The sequence below is a fragment of the Hyaena hyaena genome, unplaced genomic scaffold (assembly GCF_003009895.1).
Source record: "Hyaena hyaena isolate Hyena2069 unplaced genomic scaffold, ASM300989v1 scaffold_1444, whole genome shotgun sequence".
Taxonomy (NCBI): domain Eukaryota; kingdom Metazoa; phylum Chordata; class Mammalia; order Carnivora; family Hyaenidae; genus Hyaena; species Hyaena hyaena.
The window spans coordinates 144,322-169,051 of NW_024082073.1; the positions used below are offsets into that span (position 1 = coordinate 144,322).

At 41.4% G+C, this 24,730-nt stretch overlaps 2 protein-coding genes and 1 pseudogene across 2 annotated transcripts; 1 reads left to right on the forward strand and 2 right to left on the reverse strand.

The window, feature by feature from the left end:
- Positions 1-2,137: 2,137 nt before the first annotated feature.
- LOC120225590 (olfactory receptor 52H1) lies at positions 2,138-3,085 on the reverse strand. The gene has a single exon (XM_039223779.1). It carries the CDS (start codon positions 3,083-3,085, stop codon positions 2,138-2,140), a length of 948 nt encoding a protein of 315 aa, XP_039079710.1.
- Positions 3,086-7,914: 4,829 nt separating this feature from the next.
- Positions 7,915-8,042, forward strand: LOC120225604 (annotated as a pseudogene).
- A 10,090-nt stretch (positions 8,043-18,132) lies between these two features.
- LOC120225591 (olfactory receptor 52H1-like) lies at positions 18,133-19,074 on the reverse strand. The gene has a single exon (XM_039223780.1). The coding sequence runs from the start codon at positions 19,072-19,074 to the stop codon at positions 18,133-18,135; it is 942 nt and encodes a 313-aa protein (XP_039079711.1).
- Positions 19,075-24,730: the final 5,656 nt, after the last annotated feature.

The following is a 24,730-nucleotide window of genomic DNA, read 5'->3' on the forward strand; positions in this document are numbered from 1 at the left end:
AAGCACAAGATGTACATTATTTGTTGAATCCTAATGCCAATCCTCTGAAGTAGGAAAGCAGACACTTACATTCCTCAGGATGATCATATATGAACACTAGGACATAGATTTACCAGAAAAGAGACCATAATTCATAAAAACAAATGAACTCTTCTGGGGAGAAGTGGTAGAAACATAATAAGAGATAACTGGGCCAAAGACAGAGGGTGAGGAGAAGGTACAGGAGACAGAGCAGGACACAATTCCTTCATTCTCTGGTTTTTCTAAGTCACAAAGCTTTTGTGGGAGTGACTTGTGTGTGCTGGTGAATAACCACAAATTTAAGTTCCTATGAGGATGAAATGAGTATGTATGTACTTCTGAATTAGCTCAAAATTTATTTATTTACTCTCCCTTAGTAAACCTCTAAAAACATCAGCTCTTGGCCATCCATGTTCTCAGTAGGATGGACGTAACCAGGAGAGAATAAGAGATCATCTCTTCGGGAATTGTCAGCATTTCTTGCAGCTGGCGCAGAAAGAAGAGTCCTCCTTTAGAAGGATGTGGCTTAATTTAAGGCAATGAGGCTTCACAAAAACAAACAAACAAATGGGCTCTGATTTCCCTACTCATTTTGTCTTTTTCACGAGAGTGAGGTTATGTCAAGTGGGAACATCTCTGAACCGGGGGTTGGCAGATTCCATTCTAGCTCCACACTGACGACTGCCCTGCTGTGTGCCCTGGAAAAGTCACGTTCACTCTGTTGTCTCAGGTTCCTCCTCCTAGAAGGAGGTTCAGATGATTCCAGCCCCATAGGACCCGGCCACGCTCCCCCTCCTCCCTGCCCCGGCATCCCCGCCTCACTCTGCTCCAGCCTCACCGGGCTCTGCTCTGTCCACAGTCAGGTCACACTGTGTCCTGCCCCAGGGCCTTGGCCTTTACCGTCCCCTCTGCCCTTGTCCTCCTCGTCCCCTTGTAGTGCATCACTGTGCTCGCTGCATTTTTCTATCAGTTACATCACTCTTTGAAAGTATCGAATTTGTTCTGTCCTTTCTTGTGTGTCACTCTCCTGAGAATACAAGCTCCACAGACGCAGGGCAGAGTGTTTGTATTACTAGCCTTCATCTCTCAGATGCTTACATCCACGTTGCAATATAGTGGGGACTCAACAAATAATTCCAAATCAGTGGATAATTTTAAAGAAAAAAAAAGATTTATTGCAAGAGCTCTAGATCTTATTTTGACCACAGCAGTGTTGTCTCTAATCTAATCCTGTGGAACTAGATGCATTTCCCATGGATGCATTACGTTCTTGTAGACTTCCTCTCCTCGTGCGCCCTTCACTGCACTGACATGTCCTGTACTTGGTACTCTCCTCCAGTCCAAGAAACACACTCTGTAGATAGGAGCCCCACAAGTCTTCTGCAAATGGGGTTAAATGTCTACTTTGCTGTCTCACTGAGCTGGCTTGAGGTCTCCTGGCACGATCCCTGCAGCTCACTTTTGCAGTGTGTCTCAAAGCCTAGAATCTCCTCTCTTCCACCAGCACTGGGGCTAGAATGCAGATGTGGAGAAATACATGCCTCTCTCCTTTCCATTACAGCACTGCTGGCAGACCGTGCTGCACCTAGCTCTTGTACTGCAAGATTTTATGTGTGTGTCTGTTGAGGGTAGAGGGCATATAAAGTGAATGACAGAAGCACATCATGGACACTAATGAGAATTGAATATTATCATAAATGTCCTAAATCCATCTACAAATCCCCTCAATAATGAATTATTTGTTGATATTTTATCTTTTAGTCTCACTTCTTCAGTGTCTCTGTCATATGTAACATACTTTTCAATCTCCACAGAGTCAAATGTCAGTTTCCAAATTTGTATTCCTTTGTCCATTTACACTAAGTCAGCTCTGTTTTAACCTCTTCTTCCTGGTCATATCCAATACAACTTCATATTCCAGAAGAAAACATCCATCGAGGAATTTTTTTATACATAGAATAATGAATGTCCTTTATAGAGACCACACCATTTTCCTCATATGCAAAAGGACCAACAGGTAGTTCTCACCTTAATTAGAATTAGCTTTTTTCTCATTCTTGCTACATGAGTATCCCCTTGCTACATGATGTCAACTTTTCCATAGCACATTGGAACATCATTCTGCAACCTTGGTAGAAAACAAAAGCATGACCTTATCTCGGATCTGCTTGGTCTTCACTCCATAGACAACAGGGTTGAGTGCAGGGGGAATGACAATGTAGAGGTTGGCAAACAGGATGTGGAAAGTGCGGGAGACATTGTGTCCAAAGCGATGGGCGAGGATGGAGAAAAAGGCAGGTGTGTAAAACATGAGGATGACGCAGACGTGGGAACCACACGTGCCAAGGGCCTTGTGGCGGGCGTCCCGGGAGGGGAGGCGGAAGACGGCACAGAGGATGAGGCTGTAAGAAACGGCAATGAGAATCACATCTGAGATGACTGTCATGATGGGGACACAAAAGCCGTACCAGATGTTGATGGAGATGTCAGCACAGGCGAGCCGGGCCACACCTATGTGCTCACAGTATGTGTGTGGTATGATGCGTGTCCTGCAGAAAGGCAGGCGTGTGAGCAAGAATACATCTGGAAGGATAATGCAGAAGCTTCGAAAGGAGATGCCCACTGCAATCTTGATGATGGTCCTGGGGGTCAAGATAGTGGTGTACCTCAGGGGGGAGCAGATGGCTGCGTAGCGATCAAATGCCATGGCCATCAAGATGGCTGAGTCCAGGACAAAGCTATAGTGGAGGAAAAACATTTGTGTAAGACATTCCGGGAATGTGATTTCTCGAGCCCCGAGCCAAAAGATACTAAGTGTCCTGGGAACCCCGGCTGTGGACAGGATGAGGTCAGTCATGGCCAGCATGGAGAGAAAGAAAAACATGGGTTCGTGAAGGCTATGCTCTACCGCGATGAGGTAGAGAAGGATGCAGTTTCCCACAATGGCTACAATGTAGATGATGCAGAAGGGAATCCCAATCCACACGTGATATTGCTCCAGGCCTGGGATCCCCACCAGGATGAAGGGTCCAGGGTTATAATTGCTCAGGTTGAAAGTGACCATCGTCAAACACGTTGAGATAGGCCCCAGGTCCTAAGGACAGAGGGTAGTAGAGAGTAGTTAGGGTCATGTGAATCGCTCTCTCTTCCAACCACTCATCACTATTGACTCCTAGAGATAGGATGACTTATCATGCAATGTGGGACACCTTTGTAGGGAAAATAGGTTGGTATTAAAACAACTGCGGGTAACTTGCATAAAACAGGATTGCCTCAGATATACTATGACATATAGGCATTATACCTAACGAGAATATGTTTATTCTTCTGGCCACCTTTTATGTACACAGCTCCTCCAGGCAGCCTTCCAGATGGGCTACAATCACTCTTCTCATTTATGTTATGCCACTGATACAAGTTTAAAATTATAGCACATAATTTTTCAAGGTGGAAATAGTTTCTGTGAATTCATAGGCATTATTCGTTGCTTCCTCTTGACAAAATTTTGACAAGTTCTGCTTGCTCTATCATGTGGAATTTCAAAATTTGTCCCAGGATACTTGCTTGCTCTTTCAAGGATCCCTGATGACTACAGCTCTTAGATAAATCTAATCAACTCAACAAACCAAGCTGAGTTCCTACACTATGAAGTAATATATAAAACAAATAAAAATTAGCAAAGTTCCATCTAGTGAGGTTCATGGATCCTTGCTCCTCTCTCCCCACAAAAAAAATTTTTTCAAGTAACCCTTACACTATACAGGTGTATAACATCCTAAAATTTTGACTAATTACACTCCTGAGATTTCTGCCCAAAAGAAGAGTGTTTTCTCATAAAATCATATCTTATTGGGAAGATACACAGACCCCTCGACATATATTCTCTCAGATACACACACATTTATATTTATGATGTCAAATATTCCCTGATCTATACTTACATTCTGTCATACAGTTCACCATAGCAGATTCACTCACCTATACTCCCACAAGATACATTCCCCTAGCACCTCTCTTTCTCTGTCACATATACTCACACAGACTTCACACACATGCAAACACCATACACACCATACACAATGCACACACACCAATCAAACACATGGCAAGAAAACTTTGAACAACATATTTCGCATTTGAATTATGCAACTGCTGTTTGTTGTATAAATTCTGAGTTTTTACTTGGAGAGTTGCCCTTTCAGAAACAAGTTTCCTCACCTTCTTCCTTCTCCAGTGATATGAATACACAGGAAGTTATTTATAGTCTAGTCTACACATAACCACCATACAGCAAGGGCAAGTACTCCAGGAGTAACACTGGGAGAGGAAGGAGGTGATGTTCCTACACCTCCTATTCCTGGACTGACAAGGCTAAGCTCACATTCAGCCTTATGCCAACCCCCACATTTTAGCTCATTCTTAGGCTCAGCTTTCAGACTTACATTCACTACTCTTCTGCTTTCTGAAAAGGGAAACAAAATACTCTCTTCTTTTCTCTCTGAACTTCCCTTTTCTATAAGTAAACACACTTTTCCTGAAGGAACAGAACCCTCCTCCATGGCATCTCCTTTATATTGGGCTCTGGGCTCTGGAAACAGACGCAGAGTTCAGCAGGTGGCCACAGTCCAGCCCCCATCTGCTGAGTATTCCTGCTCTCCTGCTAAGTGACTTTTATCTGGTTCTTATGCACAGGAGACACCTAGGACTCACCTGTCACACACAGGAAAGATCTGATTAGGGTGTTCAGCCTCCATGTGCAAAGCTCCATCCATGTGCTGCTCATGACCTAGAACAACACCCAGCACAAGGTCCCTGAAACCAGCACTAGGAATCCCTGCTCTCCCAGCTCATGTGACTTCACCTCTATTCACACATGTGCGAGGATGGGTCTGCTCTAGTGTGTGTGTGTCGTGTACTGAGACACAACCCAGATGCTCATACAGTCATCCAAAACACCTATAAACACACACATGGGCGCACATGGGTTAAGTGAACTCTGAGGCCTGTCATCCCAGGGTTGAAGAATCTGGAATGTGGGGCAATCTATGAGACAGTCTGGTCTGTTCCCAAGTCAATCATCAATAGAGTGCAGGGCACATAGGTTTTGAAAATACTTTTCTAGATTAAATAAATTTAAGAGTGAACAGTGAAAGCCATTCTTAATTGGATTCTGTTGAAACAAACCAGTAATGGAAGATGATGTATAATTGCAGGAACTTAAATATGACCCAAGTAATGGATGATACAAAGTATTAGTATTCATTTTATTAAATTTTGTGTGCATGGTAGTATGTTAGATAAACACACACACATTCACACACCCACACCCATACATACACAGATACCCACAGTATCTCAATAAAATATTGCACCAAGGATAGGTTGTGCAGCCAGATGGCTGGGCACTTTCATCCCAGCTCTATCATTTACTGTCAACTGGGGTGAATGTATGTGAACCATAATCCTTAGGTCCCACATTTGTCAAAAGAGCCTAATATCTCTAATTCTCATTTATTATAAAGACAAAAAATGCCCCCAAAGCTACACTTTAGTGTAGTGCTAGACACATAGTAAGCACAGACTGCTGTATTTCTTTCAAGAGACCATATCTTATATCATCCGTATCATTCTTCTCACTCTGACCACACAGTGAAGAGACAACAGTGACAAACAGATGCATATAAACCAACCAGAGCAGCTCAGGTACACACACACACACACACACACACACACACACACACCTGCACACTTATCCCACTTTATAGGTCAGGGCAGTGAGTCCTTGTCACATCTCTGACCCAGATTTGCTGAACACCAATTACTTGGCCAAGCTTAACTCAGGTGTATAATTGTGTATCCATTCGAATCTTTTGTGGTCCATTTCATGGAGCACATGCACAAGTCTTGTGATGATGACCTGAATTTCTAAGTGGAAGTCACTCCAGAAAGGAAGCAATGGTCTCAGTGCATGGCTCCTAGAAACAGAGCCCTGAGCATTCACCCATCCGCTCTTTCTGTCACACCCCCCACAAACAACCAACACTCACCTACTTGTGGGGTTGGGTCAGATGAGAAGAAGAAAGGTCATACTGACAGAAAGCCAGAAACTGCAGGAAAGGCAGACATACCAAACAAAGAAACAAATGGAGGGGAAAGCCTGGGACTGGTGGACAGGTAGATTCCCTGCTCATTTATTATTTCTGGTTGATGTTCCATGAGGGGAAGAAGTAAATAGTTAGGACCTGAGGGACCCTGTGTCCTATCACTCTCAGGAGAGAATGGAAAGGAGTTCATGTTAACCCTGTCTATGCCTGGCAGTTCCTACTGCCTACAGTTGTTTATTTTTGTGTTTTGCATCACGTGAGGACCCGTATGCCTGCGGGACACGGCTAGGCACGTGTCAACCTGCCAGATCTTGTCGGGTTTCAGCTCATGCCCTCACTTCTCTGGTAAAGAGCTTGGACAACGCACTTAGTGTGTGTAAGAAGTTGGTAACATAGTACCTATGTCTTGAGATTATAGAAGGGTTGACAAACTAGATAGAACAGTACTTGTGAAAATGTTCTAACACAGCGCAGGCTCACTGATCACATGGCCCACATCAAGATGTTCTACTGCCTTCAAAGTGAGGCCCCAGCATCTGTCTTCACAGGCTCTGCAGTGGATCTTTGTGCCTTGCTTTCCCCTGGGGACCCAGTGCATATGTCCATGTGAGCATTAAAACCAGACAACTGGAAAATGGATTGTCGCTGCCTCTACCGGGTAGGAGGGGAGCAGATCCTGGACGCTATTTCTTTTGATGACCAAAGTCAGTGTGTTCCCCTTGTCAATCAAGTAGCTGCCACTTTGCAATATCTTTGGCTAAACATCTCATTTTTACACGAAATCCATCACTTCCTGAACTGCATCCACTCCCCACCCTGGCCCTGCCCTCAGTGCTCCCAGGGTCAGCAAATGTCACTTCTTTCTCATGAGGATTGGGGATTTCTTACAAAAATGTGTTGCTGATGCCTCTTAAAATCCCCTCAAGCCATTCTCTTCTCTGTCCCATTGTCAAGCTACCTTCAGTTCTTACCTACATCACTTTCATTGCTTCCAAAAGAATCAGCTTATTTCCTTGTGTCTCCCTCCTGCCCTTCCCCTCTGCGCACTGCTCCTCCTGCCGTGTGTATCTGATCACATCTTCCCTTCACTTAAATCCCATTCTGTTCTCACCTCCGAGTCCTGGCACCTGCTACTTCCTGTAGTTCTGTCAGTCTTCATCCTTATTTTCATCTTATCTTTACGTTCTCCTTAATGGGACTCAACCCCAATTGAAACAGGGGTGTTTATTGGGAACAGCCAATATGAACAGTCAAGTACAATCCTGTGGCAACACTGTCAGATATGCCCTCTGACACTCTTGGTGGCTTGGAGGCCCAGGTCTGTTAAGACCTGACAGATGCTTATCCCTCAGATCAGGATCCAGGTCACTGTCCCTGGGACCTCACAGCCAGAGCCTCTGTCTCTATGCCTGCACAGATACGGTCAATAACCCTGAGTAGGGGACCTCCAAATTCCCAGATGTTTGCCTTGGTCTCATCCACAGGCATATTTCCTTCTGATTGGTCACACAGTACCAAACTTTCATTTCCCATGGCCGTCTTTTTAAAACCTATATTGCAGGACTGTTGTAAATAACACTCAAATGCACAATAGTGTTTTGTTTGATGTACTAGAAATGGAAGTTTCTTGGCCAATATTTTACAGGAAGAGGAGGCATTTTCAAGTCATGGAAATTTACAGCTCTTACCTTTGGTGTACTCAGTCCCCTTAGGGAAACTTCTGTCTACCTGTGTTGCTTATGTGGAGCAGAGCTGGTTCTGGGAAACTTGAATGCTTTTCATTTGGTCCAGCTTTGCGCAGAGGCAGTATTGTAGCCAATGTGGTTTATCCGAGGCACAATTATTGCTAATTGAAAACTTTTCCCAAAACATTTGAACACATGGTCCAATCAGAAGTTTAGGCAGAAGTTGTAGTGTAATGTCACAGCTTGGGCTAATAAAAATAGTTTCCTCATCTCAGTGAATGATTTCCACTGGACTGAGTAGGAGTGTGCTCTGGTGCCCCTTCCCACTTTATTTATAATTCACATCTTAAAAAAATTGAGTTACACCCTTCAGCCTTCACACTTATTTAAGTATCAGCAACAAACTCTTATTTTACACACAAATGTTATGGTTCTATTCACATTATTGACGAGTAGCACCTTAGTAGACAAGGCCCTTTGTCTAGGATGCCTCATAGGAGTCCTGACCAACTATTTCAAAATGGTATTTCCTGCAATTCAGTCACCACCACGTCTATAGCAATTTGTGTAACTTAAAATCATGTTACTTTAAAAAAATGATTTATTGGTTAAATGAGTGAGGAGGAAATTTCCTTATGCCTGTTTGAATATTTTATACATGTTAGTTTTGGCCCCTATCAATTACTTGAACTGCCATTTCACTATTTTACACAGAATAAGATCAGAGTATTTTTTCACTTAGCCTTGGCAAAGCTTTCCTCTTGGTTTGTTTCTAATTTGTAGTGGCATTTTCTTTCATTCAGATGGTTGAGGGATTAAGTTTTTTCTTGATCAAAGAGGCTGCTCACCTCCTGAGGGTTGAAGTATATTAGAAAGGGCAGTAGAGTGGCCACCGACTCCAGTGAACCCCCACCCCCAAACTATCACAAACCCCTTAAAACTATAGATTTAGGAATAATGTTTTAAAATATAATTTGGATTTAGTTGCTGCCCTGATTAAAATTCCTATGACTTCCGGGGCACCTGGATGCTCAGTTGGTTAAGTGTCCGACTTTTGATCTTGGTTCAGGTCATGATTTCATGGTTTGTGAGATCAGGCTCCACGTTGGGCTCTCCAATAATGGTGCAGATCCTGCTTGGGATTCTGTGTCTGCCTCTCCCAGCCCCTCCCTGCTCGTGATCCCCCTTCTATCTCTCTTCCTCTATCAAAATCAATTAACTTTAAAAAAATTCTAAAAGTTCTATGACTTCCCATTGTTCTTAGAATATTACACTCCTTAAAATGATCTGGGTTTTCCAATGTTCTGAAATCTTACCATTTTGTATTCTGTCTATCTAACCCCTCTCCCCACATTAGACTCCAGTTCCTGTAATGCACAGAGACTTTTCAGCTCTGTGTCTTCACATGTTCTATTTCCTTGTGTTTTTGCCTGCCTGCTTTCATTCCTTCCTTCTTTCTTTCCTCTCTCTTTTTCTTTCTAAATAAACATCTGAAAGTCTATTCATCCATAAATGTTTATGTTCTTGTTTTTTCAGATTTATTCAGGTATAAATGGCAAATAAAATTATATATATTTAAATTGTACTAAGTGATGATTTCATACACATTGTGAAATTTTACCACAATCAAGTTGATTAACACGTCATATACTTAGTGTGTGTGTATTTGGTGAGAACACTTATCGTCTACTTTCTTAGCAAATTTCAAGGAAACAATACAGTATTATAAAGTATAGTCATTGTGCCTATCATTAGATCTCTAGAACTTATTCATTGTATAAGTGAAATTTTGGACCTTCTCTCTAATATCTTGTCATGTCCCCCAAACCTAGCCCCCAGGAACAATCATTCTACTCTTTGTTTTTATGAGTTTGATTTTTTTATCTTTAGATTACACATATAAATGATACCACGCAGCATTTGCTTTCTCTATCTGGCTCATTTCACTTAGCATAATATATTTCATCCATGTTGCTGCAAATGGCAATATTTCATTCTTCCCATGTCTAAATAATATTCCCTTGTACAAAATGGAATGTACATATATTTGCTCACGCAAATGTGGACACAAGTTCTTTCCATATTTTGCCTATTGTGAATAATGCTGCAATGAACATGGCAGTGCAGATATCTCATCAAGAGACAGATTTTGGTTTCTTCTGATATATACTCAGAAGTAATATGGCTGAATCATATGACAGTTCCACTTTTAATTGTTTTTGAAGATCATTCATACTGTTTGCCATAATGGCTATAATAATTTACATTCCTGCCAGCAGTATACTTCTTTTTCTCCACTTTCATACCAACATTTTTTTTATCATCTTTTTGATGTTAGCCATCCTAACAACTGTGATATGATATCAGACTATGGTTCTGATATGCATTTGTATAATGTGCATTTCCATTAATGATGTTGAGCACATTTTCATGTACTTGTTCGCCACTCAAATGTCTTCTTCCTTCTTACTCCATACATAAAAATAAACTCAAAATTGATGAAAGACCTAAATGTAAGACAGAAGGCATCAATATCCTAGAGGAGAAAGCAGGCAGAAACCTCTTTGACATTGGCCACAGCAATTTCTTACTCTATGTGTCTCTGGAGGCAAGGGAAACAAAAGCAAAAATGAACTATTGGGACCTCATCAAGATAAAAAGCTTCTGCACAGTGAAGGAAACAATCAGCAAAACTAAAAGGCAACTGACAGAATGGGAAAACATATTTATAAATGACATATCAGATAAAGGGTTAATACCCAAAATCTACAAAGAACTTACCAAACTCAATACCCAAAAAACAAATAACCCAGTGAAGAAATGGGCAAAAGATATGAAAAGATACTTTCAAAAGAAGACATCCAGATGGCTAACAGACACATGAAAAAATGCTCAACATCACTCATCATCAGAGAAATATAAATCACAACCACAATGAGATACCACCTCACACCGGTCAGAATAGCTAAAGTTAACAACTCAGGCAATGACAGATGTTGGTGAGGATGCAGAGAAAGAGGATCCCTTTTGCATTGCTGGTGGGAATGCAAAGTGTACAGCTACTCTGGAGAACAGTATGGAGGTTCTTCAAAAAATTAAAATTAAACTGCCCTATGATCCAGCAATTGCACTACTAGGTATTTATCCAAAAGATACAGGTGTGCTGTTTCGAAGGGAAACGTGCACCCTAATGTTTACAGCAGTGCTATCAACAATAGCCAAAGTATGGAAAGAGCCCAAATGTCCATCGACTGATGAATGGATAAAGAAGATGTGGTATATACAATGGAGTATTACTTGGCAATAAAAAATAATCAAATCTTGCCATATGCAACAGCATGGATGGAACTAGAGGGTATTATGCTAAGCAAAATTGGTCAGAAAAGACAAATATTATGTCTTCACTCGAGGAATTTAAGAAACAAAAGAGTTGAACAAAGAGAAGGGAAGCAAAATTAATATAGAAACAAGGAGAGGGGAAACATAGATTCTACATCCTCTTAAATGTAGAAAACAAACTGAGGGTTGCTAGGGGGGTTGCTGGTGGAGGTATGGCTAAATATGCAAAAAGCATTATGGAAGACACTTGTTGGAATGAGCGCTGGGTATTATATGTAAGGGATAAATCACTGGATTCTGCTCCTGAAATCATTATTGCACTAAATACTAACTTGGATGTAACTTTTTTTAAGTTTAAATAAACAAATAAAATGTAGCATATCAAAGAATGTACTACTATTCAGCAATTATGAATAACCTATCCCAAGACATACAGATAAAATTTATAAGTCACTATTAAATGAAAAAGCAAGTTGCAGGATATGTACATTTTTAAATAAACATATCATTAATGATAAGAATAATAACATGGCAAAGCAATAAATGTTGTTTATGGATATATAAAGTATGAGTATTACATACTAATTTAGGATAATATTGACCACTGGGAAGAAAGATTAAAACCCTTCAATTACATGTGTTTTTCCCCTTAGGCTCAACGGTAGCACATGGGTATTTATTATGTTATTCTCTATATTTCTTTATGATTGAAATTTTAAAAAGCTAATAAAATCTTTCCATGTTTTAGCTATTGTTGAGAGTGAATGCTGACAAAAACTGAGGACTGATGGATGTGGGGGGGAAGGGGGATGGGCATGAAGGAGGGCACTTGTGGGGATGAGCACTAAGTGTTATGTGGAAACTAATTTGACAATAAACTATTAGGGAAAAAAAGCTAATAGAATAGAGATACTTATAAATTACAAACCTCAAAATAATGTGTTCTTCTTTGGGGGACAAAAGTATATTAGGGTCTTTTGCCCATTGTTTTAATCAAAATATTACTATTTTACCCTTGAGTTGTATGCATTCCTTACGTATTTCGAAAATTAACCCCGTATCATATGGTCTGGAAATACTTGCCTTTTCCTTGTGGTTATGTTTCTTTTGCTGAGCAACTTTTTAGTTTGTTGTAATGCAACTTATTTTATTTCCACTTGCATTACCTGTGCTCTTGGTGTCATATCCAAAAAACCATTGCCAACAGCAATGTCAGAGAGCCTTCCTCCCATGTTTTCTTGTAGGAGTTTTATAGTTCGGGTCTTATATTTAAGTCTTTAATCCATTTCAGGTAAAGCTTTGTGAGTAGTATAAGACCACGGTTTAGTTTTATTCTTTTGCATGTAGATACGCACTTTCCCCGACACCATTTCTTTTTTTTTTTTTTTTACAAATAGTTTCTTGTCAAATTAGTTTCCACATAACACTCAGTGCTCATTCCCACAAGTGTCCTCCTCCATGCCCATCCCCCCCCCCACATCCATCAGTCCTCAGTTTTTGTCAGCATTCAAGAGTCTCTCATGGTTTGCCTCTCTCCCTTTCCCCCACCATTTCCCCCCTTCTTCTCCCCCTTGTTCCTCCGTCAAGTTCCTCCTAATCCTCCTATACGTGCAAACATATGATATTTGTCCTTCTCTGCCTGACTTATTTCGCTCAGCATAACACCCTCAAGGTCCATCCATGTTGCTACACATGGCCAGATTTCATTGTTTCTCATTGCCATGTAGTATTCCATGGTATAGATAAACCACATCTTCTTGATCCATTCATCTGTTGATGGACACTTAGGCTCTTTCCATGTTTTAGCTATTGTGGAGAGTGCTGCTATGAACATTGGGGTACATGTGCTCCTATGCCTCAGCATTTCTGTATCCCTTGGGTAAATTCCTAGCAGTGCTATTGCTGGGTCATAAGGGAGTTCTATTGTTAGTTTCCTGAGGAACCTCCACACTGTTTTCCAGAGGGGCTGTACCAGTTTACATTCCCACCAACAGTGTAGGAGGGTGCCCGTTTCTCCACATCCTCGCCAGCATCTAGAGTTCTCTGATTTGCTCATTTTAGCCACTCTGACTGGCGTGAGGTGGTATCTCAGTGTGGTTTTGATTTGTATTTCCCTGATGAGGAGGGATGCTGAGCATCGTTTCATGTGTCTGTTGGCCATCTGGATGTCCTCTTTGGAGAAGTGTCTGTTCATGTCTTCTGCCCATTTCTTCACTGGGTTGTTTGTTTTTCGGGCGTGTAGTTTGGTGAGTTCCTTATAGATTCTGGATATTAACCCTTTATCTGATATGTCATTTGCAACTATCTTTTCCCATTCCGTTGGTTGCCTATTAATTTTCTGGGTTGTTTCCTTGGCTGTGCAGAAGCTTTTAATCTTGATGAGGTCCCAACAGTTTATTTTTGCTCTTGATTCCCTTGCTTTTGGGGATGTGTCAAGTAAGAAGTTGCTGCGGTGGAGGTCAAGGAGGTTGTTTCCTGCTTTCTCCTCTAGGGTGTTGATAGTTTCCTGTCTCACGTTCAGGTCCTTTATCCATTTTGAGTTGATTTTTGTGCATGGTGTGAGAAAATGATCTAGTTTCATTCTTCTGCATGTTGCTGTCCAGTTCTCCCAACACCATCTGTTAAAAAGGCTGTCTTTTTTCCATTGGATATTCTTTCCTGCTTTGTCAAAGATCAGTTGGCTGTATACTTTTGGGTCCACTTCTGAGTTCTCAATTCTGTTCCATTGGTCTATGTGTCTGTTTTTGTGCCAATACCATACTGTCTTGAGGATGACAGCTTTGTAGTAGAGGCTGAAGTCTGGGATGGTGATACCTCCCGTTTTGGTTTTATTTTTCAGTATTACTTTGGCTATTCGGGGTCTTTTGTGGTTCCATACAAATTTTTGGATAGTTTGTTCTAGTTTTGAGAAGTATGCTGGTGCAATTTTGATTGGAATTGCATTGAATGTGTAGAGTGCTTTAGGTAGTAATGACATCTTAACTATATTTATTCTTCCTATCCATGAGCATGGAATGTTTTTCCATTTCTTTGTGTCTTCTTCAATTTCCTTCATAAGTTTTCTATAGTTTTCATCATACAGATCTCTTGTATCCTTGGTTAGGTTTATTCCGAGGTATTTTATGGTTTTTTGTGCAATTGTGAAGGGGATCAGTTTCTTGATTTCTCTTTCTGTTGCTTCATCATTGGTGTATAAAAATGCAACCGATTTCTGTACGTTGATTTTGTACCCTGCAACTTGGCTGAATTCTTGGATCAGTTCTAGTAGGCTTCTGGTGGAGTCTGTCGGGTTTTCTATGTAGAGTATCATGTCATCTGCGAAGAGTGAAAGTTTGACTTCCTCTTTGCCAATTCTGATGCCTTTGATTTCCTTTTGTTGTCTGATGGCTGATGCTAGGACTTCCAGCACTATGTTAAACAACAGTGGTGAGAGTGGACATCCCTGTCGTGTTCCTGATCTCAGGGGGAAAGCTCTCAGATTTTCCCCATTGAGGATGATGTTAGCTGAAGGCTTCTCACAGATGGCTTTGATGATGTTTAAGTAGGTTCCTTCTATCCCAACTTTCTCTAGAGTCTTTATTAAGAAGGAAGGCTGTATTTTGTCAAATGCTTTTTCTGCATCTATTGACAGGATCATATGGTTTTTATCTTTTCTTTTATTGATATGATGTATCACATTGATTGATTTGCGAATGTTGAACCAGCCCTGTAACTCAACCCCAACACCATTTCTTGAATAAACTATTCTTTCCTTGTTGGGGTCCTTGTTAATAGTATAATCATGGGCTTATTTCTAGACTCTGTATTCTGTTCCATTTATCTACATGTCTGTTTTTATGCTGGTTTCAATAATGTTTTCATTGTCACAGCTTTGTAATATAGTTTGAAGTCAGACAATGTGATGCCCCCAGATTTGTGCTTCTTTCTTAACATGGGTTGGTTAACAGGTCTTTTGAAGTTCCATACAAATTTTAGGCTTATTTTTTCTACTTCCAAAAATATGCCATTGGTATTTTTATAGGAATTATATTGAACCTGTGGTTTTGGGGAGGAATATGTACATTTTATTAATATGAATTTTCCCAATCTAAACATAGTATACCTTTCCATTTACTTGAGACTTCTTCAATTTCTCTGATTAAAGTCTTACAATTTTCAGTGTACAGCTCTTCTACTTCCTCTGCCTGAATCATGCTCTCCTCTCTCCCCCAAACATCTTTGTTAGAGAAAACATCATTTCTTTCAGGAAGAGCTTTCTGCTCACCTAAGTGGAAGTTGGTTTTCTCTGAGAGTCTGTCTTCAGGAGCACCATTTTTAAATATTTGTTTGTTTCTGTGTGTCCTAAAACCTAACACAACCTGAAGTTACATGTCCATTGGTCTGGTCACACGATTGAGGCTCATTTCCCTCACTAAATTACAAACACCAGGAGTATAACTCCCATCTCTGTTTTGGTCAACATAGGATACAGTTTACCTAACACAGTGCTGCAGATTTAGAAAATATTTGTCAAATATTCTGTAAATATTGTTGAATGAATGAATGAGGATTGCCTGTTATCTACCTAGTACACAGAATGTTCTAGAATATCTGGACTGCACTAGACTTAAGGAGATATGTATTATATTGGCTCCCAACAAAATCTTTAGCCTTTGTTAAATGAAAATTTAGGATGATCTACTGCTCTATACTGAGATGAAGGACACAGAAGTCCCATGAAACTATAATTAGTAAGAATGTGGTTAATTACTTCACTGGAAGTTTCTCTCTAAGAACTCTCTGATGATATCTCTTTCTATTCTTCATAACAGGAACAGTTGTATTTCCCTGACTATCTCACTGTCTTCTTAATTATATGCAGTGCAATTATGAAACGAAGTCATGCTTATCTCTCACATAACATTAGAGCTTGAATCTTCACTCATGTGTAGTAAGAGAATAGGAACTCATGAAGCTAAAAGTACATTAGCCTATTTCTTATCTTATGTTTAAAATAGTCTTCACCTCGGTTTTTTGTTTTGCCTCTACTATCTTTTCTACTTATACTTCATAGACTTTTTATTTATAATATTCAAATTCCATCAAATACTTTGGGAAGAAAATATATATGACTGCTATCACATGTAAAAGTATACTCAAACTAGAGTCTTTGTGTCCACAAAAACATATCTTTTTTACTAAAATTATATGTTGAGAGTTACTGCAGAATGGTGAATCTAATCCCACATGAACGGCTGGGAAAGCAGTAGAAGTAGAGAGACCACATAGAACTCTGGAGTTTCATTCAAAGGAAAAGTGATTTGTGTTGGGACCACTGAGGGGAGGGAGAGGGTGCTCAAACTCACTGGTGACTCTAGGAGGTTGTTAAGAAAGAAGCAACGAGCACTGAGGACATCTTAGATATGGGAGAAAGCAGACATCAACTGTCCTTGACATTTGACAAACACCAAAAATAGTTATCCTTTGACTAATTTAGTGACTGAGTGACTCCCTCTGACCAAATCAGACATACTAGACTCAAGGAAAGAATGAATCACACAGGGATGCCTAGGTGGCTCCATCAGATAAACATCTGACTTCAGCTCAGGTCATGACCTCACGTTTCGTGAGTTCAAGCCCCGCATCAGGCTCTGTGCTGACAGCTCAGAGCCTGGAGCCTGCTTCGGATTCTGTGCCTCCCTCTCTCACTGACCCTCCCCTCCCCTGCTCATGCTCTCTCTCTCTCTCTCTCTCAAAAGTAAACATTAATTTTTAAAAAATATAAAACAGAATGAATCATACAAATAAAGATACACTGGACTACATTTCTTTTCAGATTTGAGAAGGAAGAAGAGACTTGGGTCACCAGTTCTTCCAATTGTCCAGCTTTCAATTGTCCATTCCAACCTTTTCCTTTTCATACTTTTCCTTCTCTTGGGTGAAAGGAGCTTAGCATCATCTTTATTTTTATTCTCAGAGGACTCTGAGCATCACAATTCATTTTTCTTCCTCAAGATTGAATGAAAAAGGAGCTTTCGGTTCCTCGCTGCCTTCTTTTTGTCCCTAATATATGGCTGCACTCTTAATTTAAATTGTATGCTTATTTGCATTCATATTCTTTTTTTTTAATATTTTTATTTATTTCTAGAAGAGAGAGAGAGAGAGAGCGTGAGCAGGAGAGTTTCAGAGAGAGAGGGAGTCACAGACTGAAACAGGCTCCAGGCTCTGAGCTGGCAGTCAGCACAGAGCCCGACGCGGGGCTCGAACCCACGAACCGCGAGATCATGACCCAAGCGAAAGACAGACGCTTAACCGACTAAGATACCCAGGCGCCCCATTTTGCATTCATATTCTTGATAAACATTTCCTATGCACTTATTACATGCCAGAGCTCATACTTAATGTCAAAGTCCAGAACCTCAGCTCTATCACAATACAAATTCTGTGATCTTCAGTGACGTGTAAACTACTAAGATATAGAACCGGGAAAAAAAGGCTGTTTCTTTAGAAACTATTTATCATGAAAAATATGATAATTTAATTTTTTATAATTTTTAGAGATAGAAATAAACAGGAGAAAGGGACAGGGAGAGAGAATCTTAAGCAGGCTCCACTTCATCACAGAGTATGATGCGGGGCTCAATGCCATGACCCTGGGAACACGACCTGAGCCAAAATCAAGAGTCTGATGCTCAACCGACTGAGCCACCCAGGTGCCCCAAGAGATATTTCACTATTTCAATTATGAGTTTTATAATCACCTCATAACAATGACAAGAAATTGAAAATAGATATACACTCTCTCCCAGATACAGAATTTAGATTTTTACAACAGGAATGAAGGAGTAAAATTCTGACTAAAATAACATGTAGGCAAAACCACAGCTCTTATTAATAAAGAATATTTTCATCTGATCCTTCTCTGGACCACTGGCCACAGGTTCAGCCTTTAAGCTGATATACACTAACAACTTGCCCCTACCCAACCAGACATCAGGTGGGCATCACTGGGACCTCTGGGGAAAGAGCAGACGGATGACTTTGTCCTGGATCTGCTTGGTCTTCACTCCATAGACAATAGGATTGAGTGCAGGTGGGACAACTACATAGAGATTGGCAAAGACGATGTGAAAGGTACGAGGGACATTATGCCCAAAGCGATGTGCAAGGATGGAGAAGAATGCTGGTATATAGAACATGAGGATGACACAGACATGGGAACCACACGTGCCAAGGGCCTTGAGGCGGGCGTCCCGGGAGGGTAGGCGGAAGACGGCGCAGAGAATCAGGAAGTAGGAGACAGCAATTAGGATCACATCTGAGATGACCGTCATGATGGGGACACAAAAGCCATACCAGATGTTGATGGAGATGTCAGCACAGGCGAGTCGGGCCACACCTATGTGCTCACAGTATGTGTGCGATATGATGAGTGTCCAGCAGAAAGGTAGACGATTTACAAGGAAAACACATGGAACAAAAACACAGAAACTTCTAAAGGAGAATCCCACAATAATTTTGATAATAGTAATGGGGATCAAAACAGAAGTATAACTCAGGGGGGAGCAGATGGCCACGTAGCGGTCAAATGCCATGGCCAGGAGAATAGCTGAGTCCAGCACAAAGCTGTAGTGCAGAAAGAATAACTGGGTCAGACAACCAGGAAAACTGATTTTCTGGGGACCAAGCCAGAAGATGGTAAGGGTTTTGGGGACACAAGTGGTAGACAGTATCAGATCTGTCATGGCCAGCATGGAAAGGAAAAAGAACATGGGTGCATGAAGACTGTGCTCCACAGCGATGAGGTAGAGAAGGATACTATTGCCCACAACGGCCATGAGATAGATAAAGCAGAAGGGGAGGCTGATCCAGACGTGGTACCGCTCGAGGCCGGGGATGCCCAAAAGGGTGAAGTCACCTGTGTTGTCGCTACTCAGGTTGTACATGGCCGGTGTGGTCCGGTGAGTAGATTTTGTATCTGAAAAACAAACTGTGTGTAATGAACCTGAGAAAATCGTATGGTAATTCTTCCTCCACTTTCTCCCTCAGGCCAGCTCTCCTCCTTCTTATCTGCCAAGAACCTTCCATTGCTGGTAACACCAATGCTCATGTCCTTGAGAAGGATGCCCAGACATGATATTCCTCGTATAAATAACTCGGTTACTCTGGAATCTTCTCTAAACTGCATAAAATGCTATTCCCATCTTAATAACTGGCTGTCTGTGGGTCAATGTAATTTCTTGGTGTAGATGTCAGTATAGAGAAAAACTACCTAACCACATGCAGAGAAATAAGGAATCTATGAAACCTTGGGCACAATGGAAAAACAAGGAGATAATTAACAATTACAGGCTCCTACTAGAGGCTAGGCTTTACATGGTATTATCTCATTTAGAACAAGTTCTGAGATGTATCTTTATTCCTCTCATCTCAGGATGAACCTACTGCAAACTAAGACCCGTCTCCCTCCATCTGCTGACTCCACCCTGTGGGTTCTAAGCCAGAGGCCATGTTCCCACTCATCCTTGCTGTGTTGAGTGAGTTGATACTTCTCAGAGAGCCTACCTGTCCTCAGAGGGGCTCACATACGGTGTCCTGCACTAGGGGCTTGAGCGACTAGTGTTGGGTACTAGGAAGAGCAGAACAAGAACATATTACATGCAGCCAGAAGCAATAAGACAAAAAGAATGCACAATGGAAAGTTCCAGAACTGAACCCTGGCAACATGGGTTCAGTCCTGGCTTTGTAAAAAGATTTGGGCTGAATTGATTGATCACGTTGAACCTCCATTTATTCAGAATTTGATGTCCCCATCCTGATTGTGGGGAGGGAGGAGTGAGAGGGACACGTGACATGACATTTTTTTCTTGTTCCCAAGTATTCCCACATCAGCATAGTGGTTCAGATCTAGAGCATGCTCCGAGGCCACATCATCTAGGTTCAAACTCTTGTTCTTCCAATAAGAGCTGTGTGACATTGGACAATACTCAACCTCTCTACTCTTCTCAACTTTCTCTCTTTTACCTGACTTAGAGATAAGAATAAATGTGGCAGTTTTACAGAAATCTTTTAAGGATACATAAAATGACATGTAAAGTAAGTCTGGGACTTCTGGGAAGTTAGCAGAGTAGGAGGATCCTGAGCTCACCTCATCCCACGGACGTGCCAAATCACACTCTCATCAGTGTTACCACTCCCACAAAATGACCCGAAGACCAGCGGAACAGGCTCTCCACAGATAATCATAGAGAAGAGGCCACATCAAAAAGAGTTTTTGATCTAAACTGTATGAATTGAATTATGAAATGATATTTTCACCTAGACAGCAATAAAAAATGTTTAAAAATGTATGAAACAATCTGTCTGAAACACAGTGAATCCCAAAGCATGTCAGATAGAATTGTAATTATTTATTACTTTTAGCACTTGTATTATTCCTTGAACCCACGCCTGTTGTGTTCCTTTCCACTGCAATCCGAGTTTCAATTTCACAACCGGATCAACCATGCATTTATAAATATTTAAAAAACAAAAAGACAAGATGGGAACTGAACTAAAAAGTACTGAAAACACAGGGGTCCTGAACTTGGAAAAAGCTATGGCTCGAAAGCAGGCTAAGAGTGTAAGATTAGCTCCATCCAAACTTTGTATGAAACCACTTCTGTAATCTTCTTAAAACCCTACGAGATAGGTAATAATGTTGCCTACAGTTGGAAGGCGCAGGCACGGAAGCATGAAGAAGTTAAGAAACCTGTGGAAGGCCACATGACAAACGAATGTTAGAGCTCCAAATGAAATGCAGGAGGTATTTTCATAGACGCTCTGGGACAAAGTAAATTTTCTATTGAGTGTATGGCAAATGGCATACACATGGTATCTGTACATCAGAAGATAGAAAATTAGGTCACATAAAGAAAACACAGACCAATACCGTATGAGCTCCCAGACAAATGTTGTGTGTGTAATCTAAAACAACCAACACAACAACATGAAAGCTTGGAGCTGGTAGACACACACAACAGATTTGTGTGAAGAGGCAGTGGAGGTAAGTGAAATTGGTGAAGGTAGTCAAATGTACAAATCTCCCAGTTATTAACTAGGTGAGTCATTGGGGTGAAACGTACAACATGGCCACTCTGGTTAATAATACCATATTGTATATTTGAAACTTGCTAATAGAGTACATCTTCATAGTTCTCATTTCAAGGAAAAAAATTACAATCATGTGGTGATGGATTTCAACTTGACATATTGTGGTGATCATCTTGCAGCAAGTTTAACATCATTGTCACTCATCTACCTCAACCTTTGCCCTAAACCTAATATAATATCACTTGGATGCTTTATCTTGTTACTAAAAATTGTGTACTTGATTCCAGGGAGGGATCTTGAAGTACTCTAAATTAGAATTGACCTGCCTCATAAATCACACATGTAGACATGCTACTTATATCTGCTCAGGTATGTGGTTCGGTGATAACCAGTTTGTTCTTCAACACCCTTGAGCCCTCCAGGGAATTTTCTTTTTCACTACTTTTCATTCAGTAACCCCATATCTCCACAGTCCTCATTTCTGGATTATATTCTGATTCATCATGTCAAGCCTTCTCTTACACATATTTTGCGTGCCCTTGCTCCACTAACCTTCCATCACCTAAAAATGCAAAACTCAACTCCTAGGTTCACCGACATAATAAGCACTCCAGGGCCTGAAGGAAAGATGCTTCCTAACCAGGTGTGTTTGCATTCCCGTAATTTGATCATAACCAATATTCAACTTCACCCCCAACACTGCCCGTGACCCAGCAACATGATCTTGTTCACCTCAGTCTTCCTGGATGGTTTTGTTTCTTACTTCTCTCCAAACATATCCACCAAGTCCAATTCTCTCTTTCTCAAGGGAAAGTCTTTCATTTTACTTCACAGAGAAATTTGAAACCATTAGGTATGAAATTGTGCAAGACAGTCCTCTCACATCTACATGTATATTGATACATACACACACACACACACACACACACACACACACACACACACACACACTATCTTTTTTTCTTGTTATAATTGGAAAACTATCCCTTTCATATCTGACCTGAAACAAACCCATCTCTCTTTCTCATATCTTCCCACTCTACATTATCATTCATCCTTTTCTTGCTTCTAAGTTCAACCCAGCCTTTAAAAATTCTCCTTCTTCAGAAAGCAGGAAACAACCTCCTTGACCTCCACCACAGCAACTTCTTACTTGACACATCCCCAAAAGCAAGGAAATCAAGAGCAAAAATAAATGATTGGGACCTCATCAAGATTAAAAGCTTCTGCACAGCCAAGGAAACAACCCAGAAAACTAATAGGCAACCAACGCAATGGGAAAAGATAGTTGCAAATGACATATCAGATATAGGGTTAATATCCAGAATCTATAAGGAACTCACCAAACTACACGCCCGAAAAACAAACAACCCAGTGAAGACATGGGCAGAAGATATGAACAGACACTTCTCCAAAGAGGACATCCAGATGGCCAACAGACACATGAAACGATGTTCAGCATCCCTCCTCATCAGGGAAATACAAATGAAAACCACACTGAGATACCACCTCATGACAGTCAGAGTGGCTAAAATGAGCAAATCAGAGGACTCTAGATGCTGGCGAGGATGTGGAGAAACGGGCAGCCTCCTACACTGTTGGTGGGAATGTAAACTGGTACAGCCCCTCTGGAAAACAGTGTGGGGGTTCCTCAGGAAACTGACAATAGAACTCCCCTATGACCCAGCAATAGCACTGCTAGGAATTTACCCAAGGGATACAGAAATGCTGAGGCATAGGAGCACATGTACCCCAATGTTCATAGCAGCACTCTCAACAATAGCTAAAACATGGAAAGAGCCTAAGTGTCCATCAACAGATGAATGGATCAAGAAGATATGGTTTATCTATACCATGGAATACTACATGGCAATGAGAAACAATGAAATCTGGCCATGTGTAGCTACATGGATGGACCTTGAGGGTGTTATGCTGAGCGAAATAAGTCAGGCAGAGAAGGACAAATACCATATGTTTGCACGTATAGGAGGATTAGGAGGAACTTGACGGAGGAACAAGGGGGAGAAGAAGGGCGGAAATGGTGGGGGAAAGGGAGAGAGGCAAACCATGAGAGACTCTTGAATGCTGACAAAAACTGAGGACTGATGGATGTGGGGGGGATGGGCATGGAGGAGGACACTTGTGGAATGAACACTGAGTGTTATGTGGAAACTAATTTGACAATAAACTATTTGTAAAAAATAAATAAATAAAAGAACCAGAATATTCATTTATCTTAAAAAAAAAATTCTCCTTCTTCAACATCTAAACAACTAATGTGTGCTCAGATATTTTCTAGTCTACATTACTCAGGAACAATTCTATTCTCTCATTCATAGCTAGATATGTACTCGTCTCTACCACTTAAATTCTTCACAAGCCTTGTTTACACTTTATCCCAGATCTCCTTTCTTTCTTCACCTTTCCACTAGAGTAGCTTTTACTAAGTTCACCAGTGAAGTCCACATCCCAAACTGATTCTTTCCTGGACTTCTCAGGAGCATTTGACACTATTCACTATGCCCTCAATTTCAGAGAACACCGTATCATCGACTCGGTGAAGGTGCACAGCTGTGGCTTCTCAATGCTCGCTCTCTCTGCCCAGTCTCATATGGTCTCCAGGCTTCACCCAGTTCAGCGTCTTCTCTGAGTTGGGAGTTCACAAGGGACACGCTGAGGTGGTGGAAGTAGGATCCCCTTCCTCCTGAGCTCCAGGCACGACAGTGTCTCTGAGCCACAGCCTGGAGTCCTGGGACATCTCCTATGTGTTGCTGCATGCACAGTATCACCCTGTCTTGTGTCCCTTCCTGTGGTCAGGAAACCAATGCACAGAAAAGCTAAGGTCACATACAGTTGGGACACAGAACAAGGTCTCCTGGATCCCAGTCCAGGACTGTTTCCTCTCCCCAAAGCCTGTCGTGTCCTCAGTTGACAGTAACTTCCTTCTGAGAAGGAGAGGCCACCTCTGCCATTCACACAGACTCTGCAGTTCATCCTGTATGGATGGACTGGGTCTCACTCCCACGCTGAGGGTATCCTCACTCTGATTCCATTCACACATGCACAACTTCTTACTGGTGGGAGTCACTGGGGGCACAGAGACCTGCCTGCACCCGCTGCAGACCTGTCTCCCTCCATCAATGCCTCCCTCCACTCCATGGGTTCCAGGCCAGAGCCCATGTCCTCCCTCTTCCTTCACTGTTGATCCTTCCCAGAGAGCCTCCCTGCCCTCAGGGTGGCTCACGTACTGTGTCCTGCCCAAGAGGCTTGAGGAACAAGTGTTCCCTCCAAGGAAGAACAGAACAATGACATATTAAATGCGGCTGGAAGCAGTAAGACAAAACAAAGGCAGAAAGGAAGAGTTCCCGAACTGAACTCCAGCAACATGCATTCAGCACTACGAACCTGAATCAACTGAATACTATGAACCTCCATTTTCTCAGAATTTGACATCCCCATCCTGACTGTGGAGGAGGAAGGAGTGAGAGGAAACCTGGCACAAAGGTCCAT

Excerpts from the sequence above, each read along its gene's own strand:
- LOC120225590 (XM_039223779.1), bottom strand. The coding sequence starts at position 3,085 with ATGGTCACTTTCAACCTGAGCAATTATAACCCTGGACCCTTCATCCTG.
- LOC120225591 (XM_039223780.1), bottom strand. The coding sequence starts at position 19,074 with ATGTACAACCTGAGTAGCGACAACACAGGTGACTTCACCCTTTTGGGC.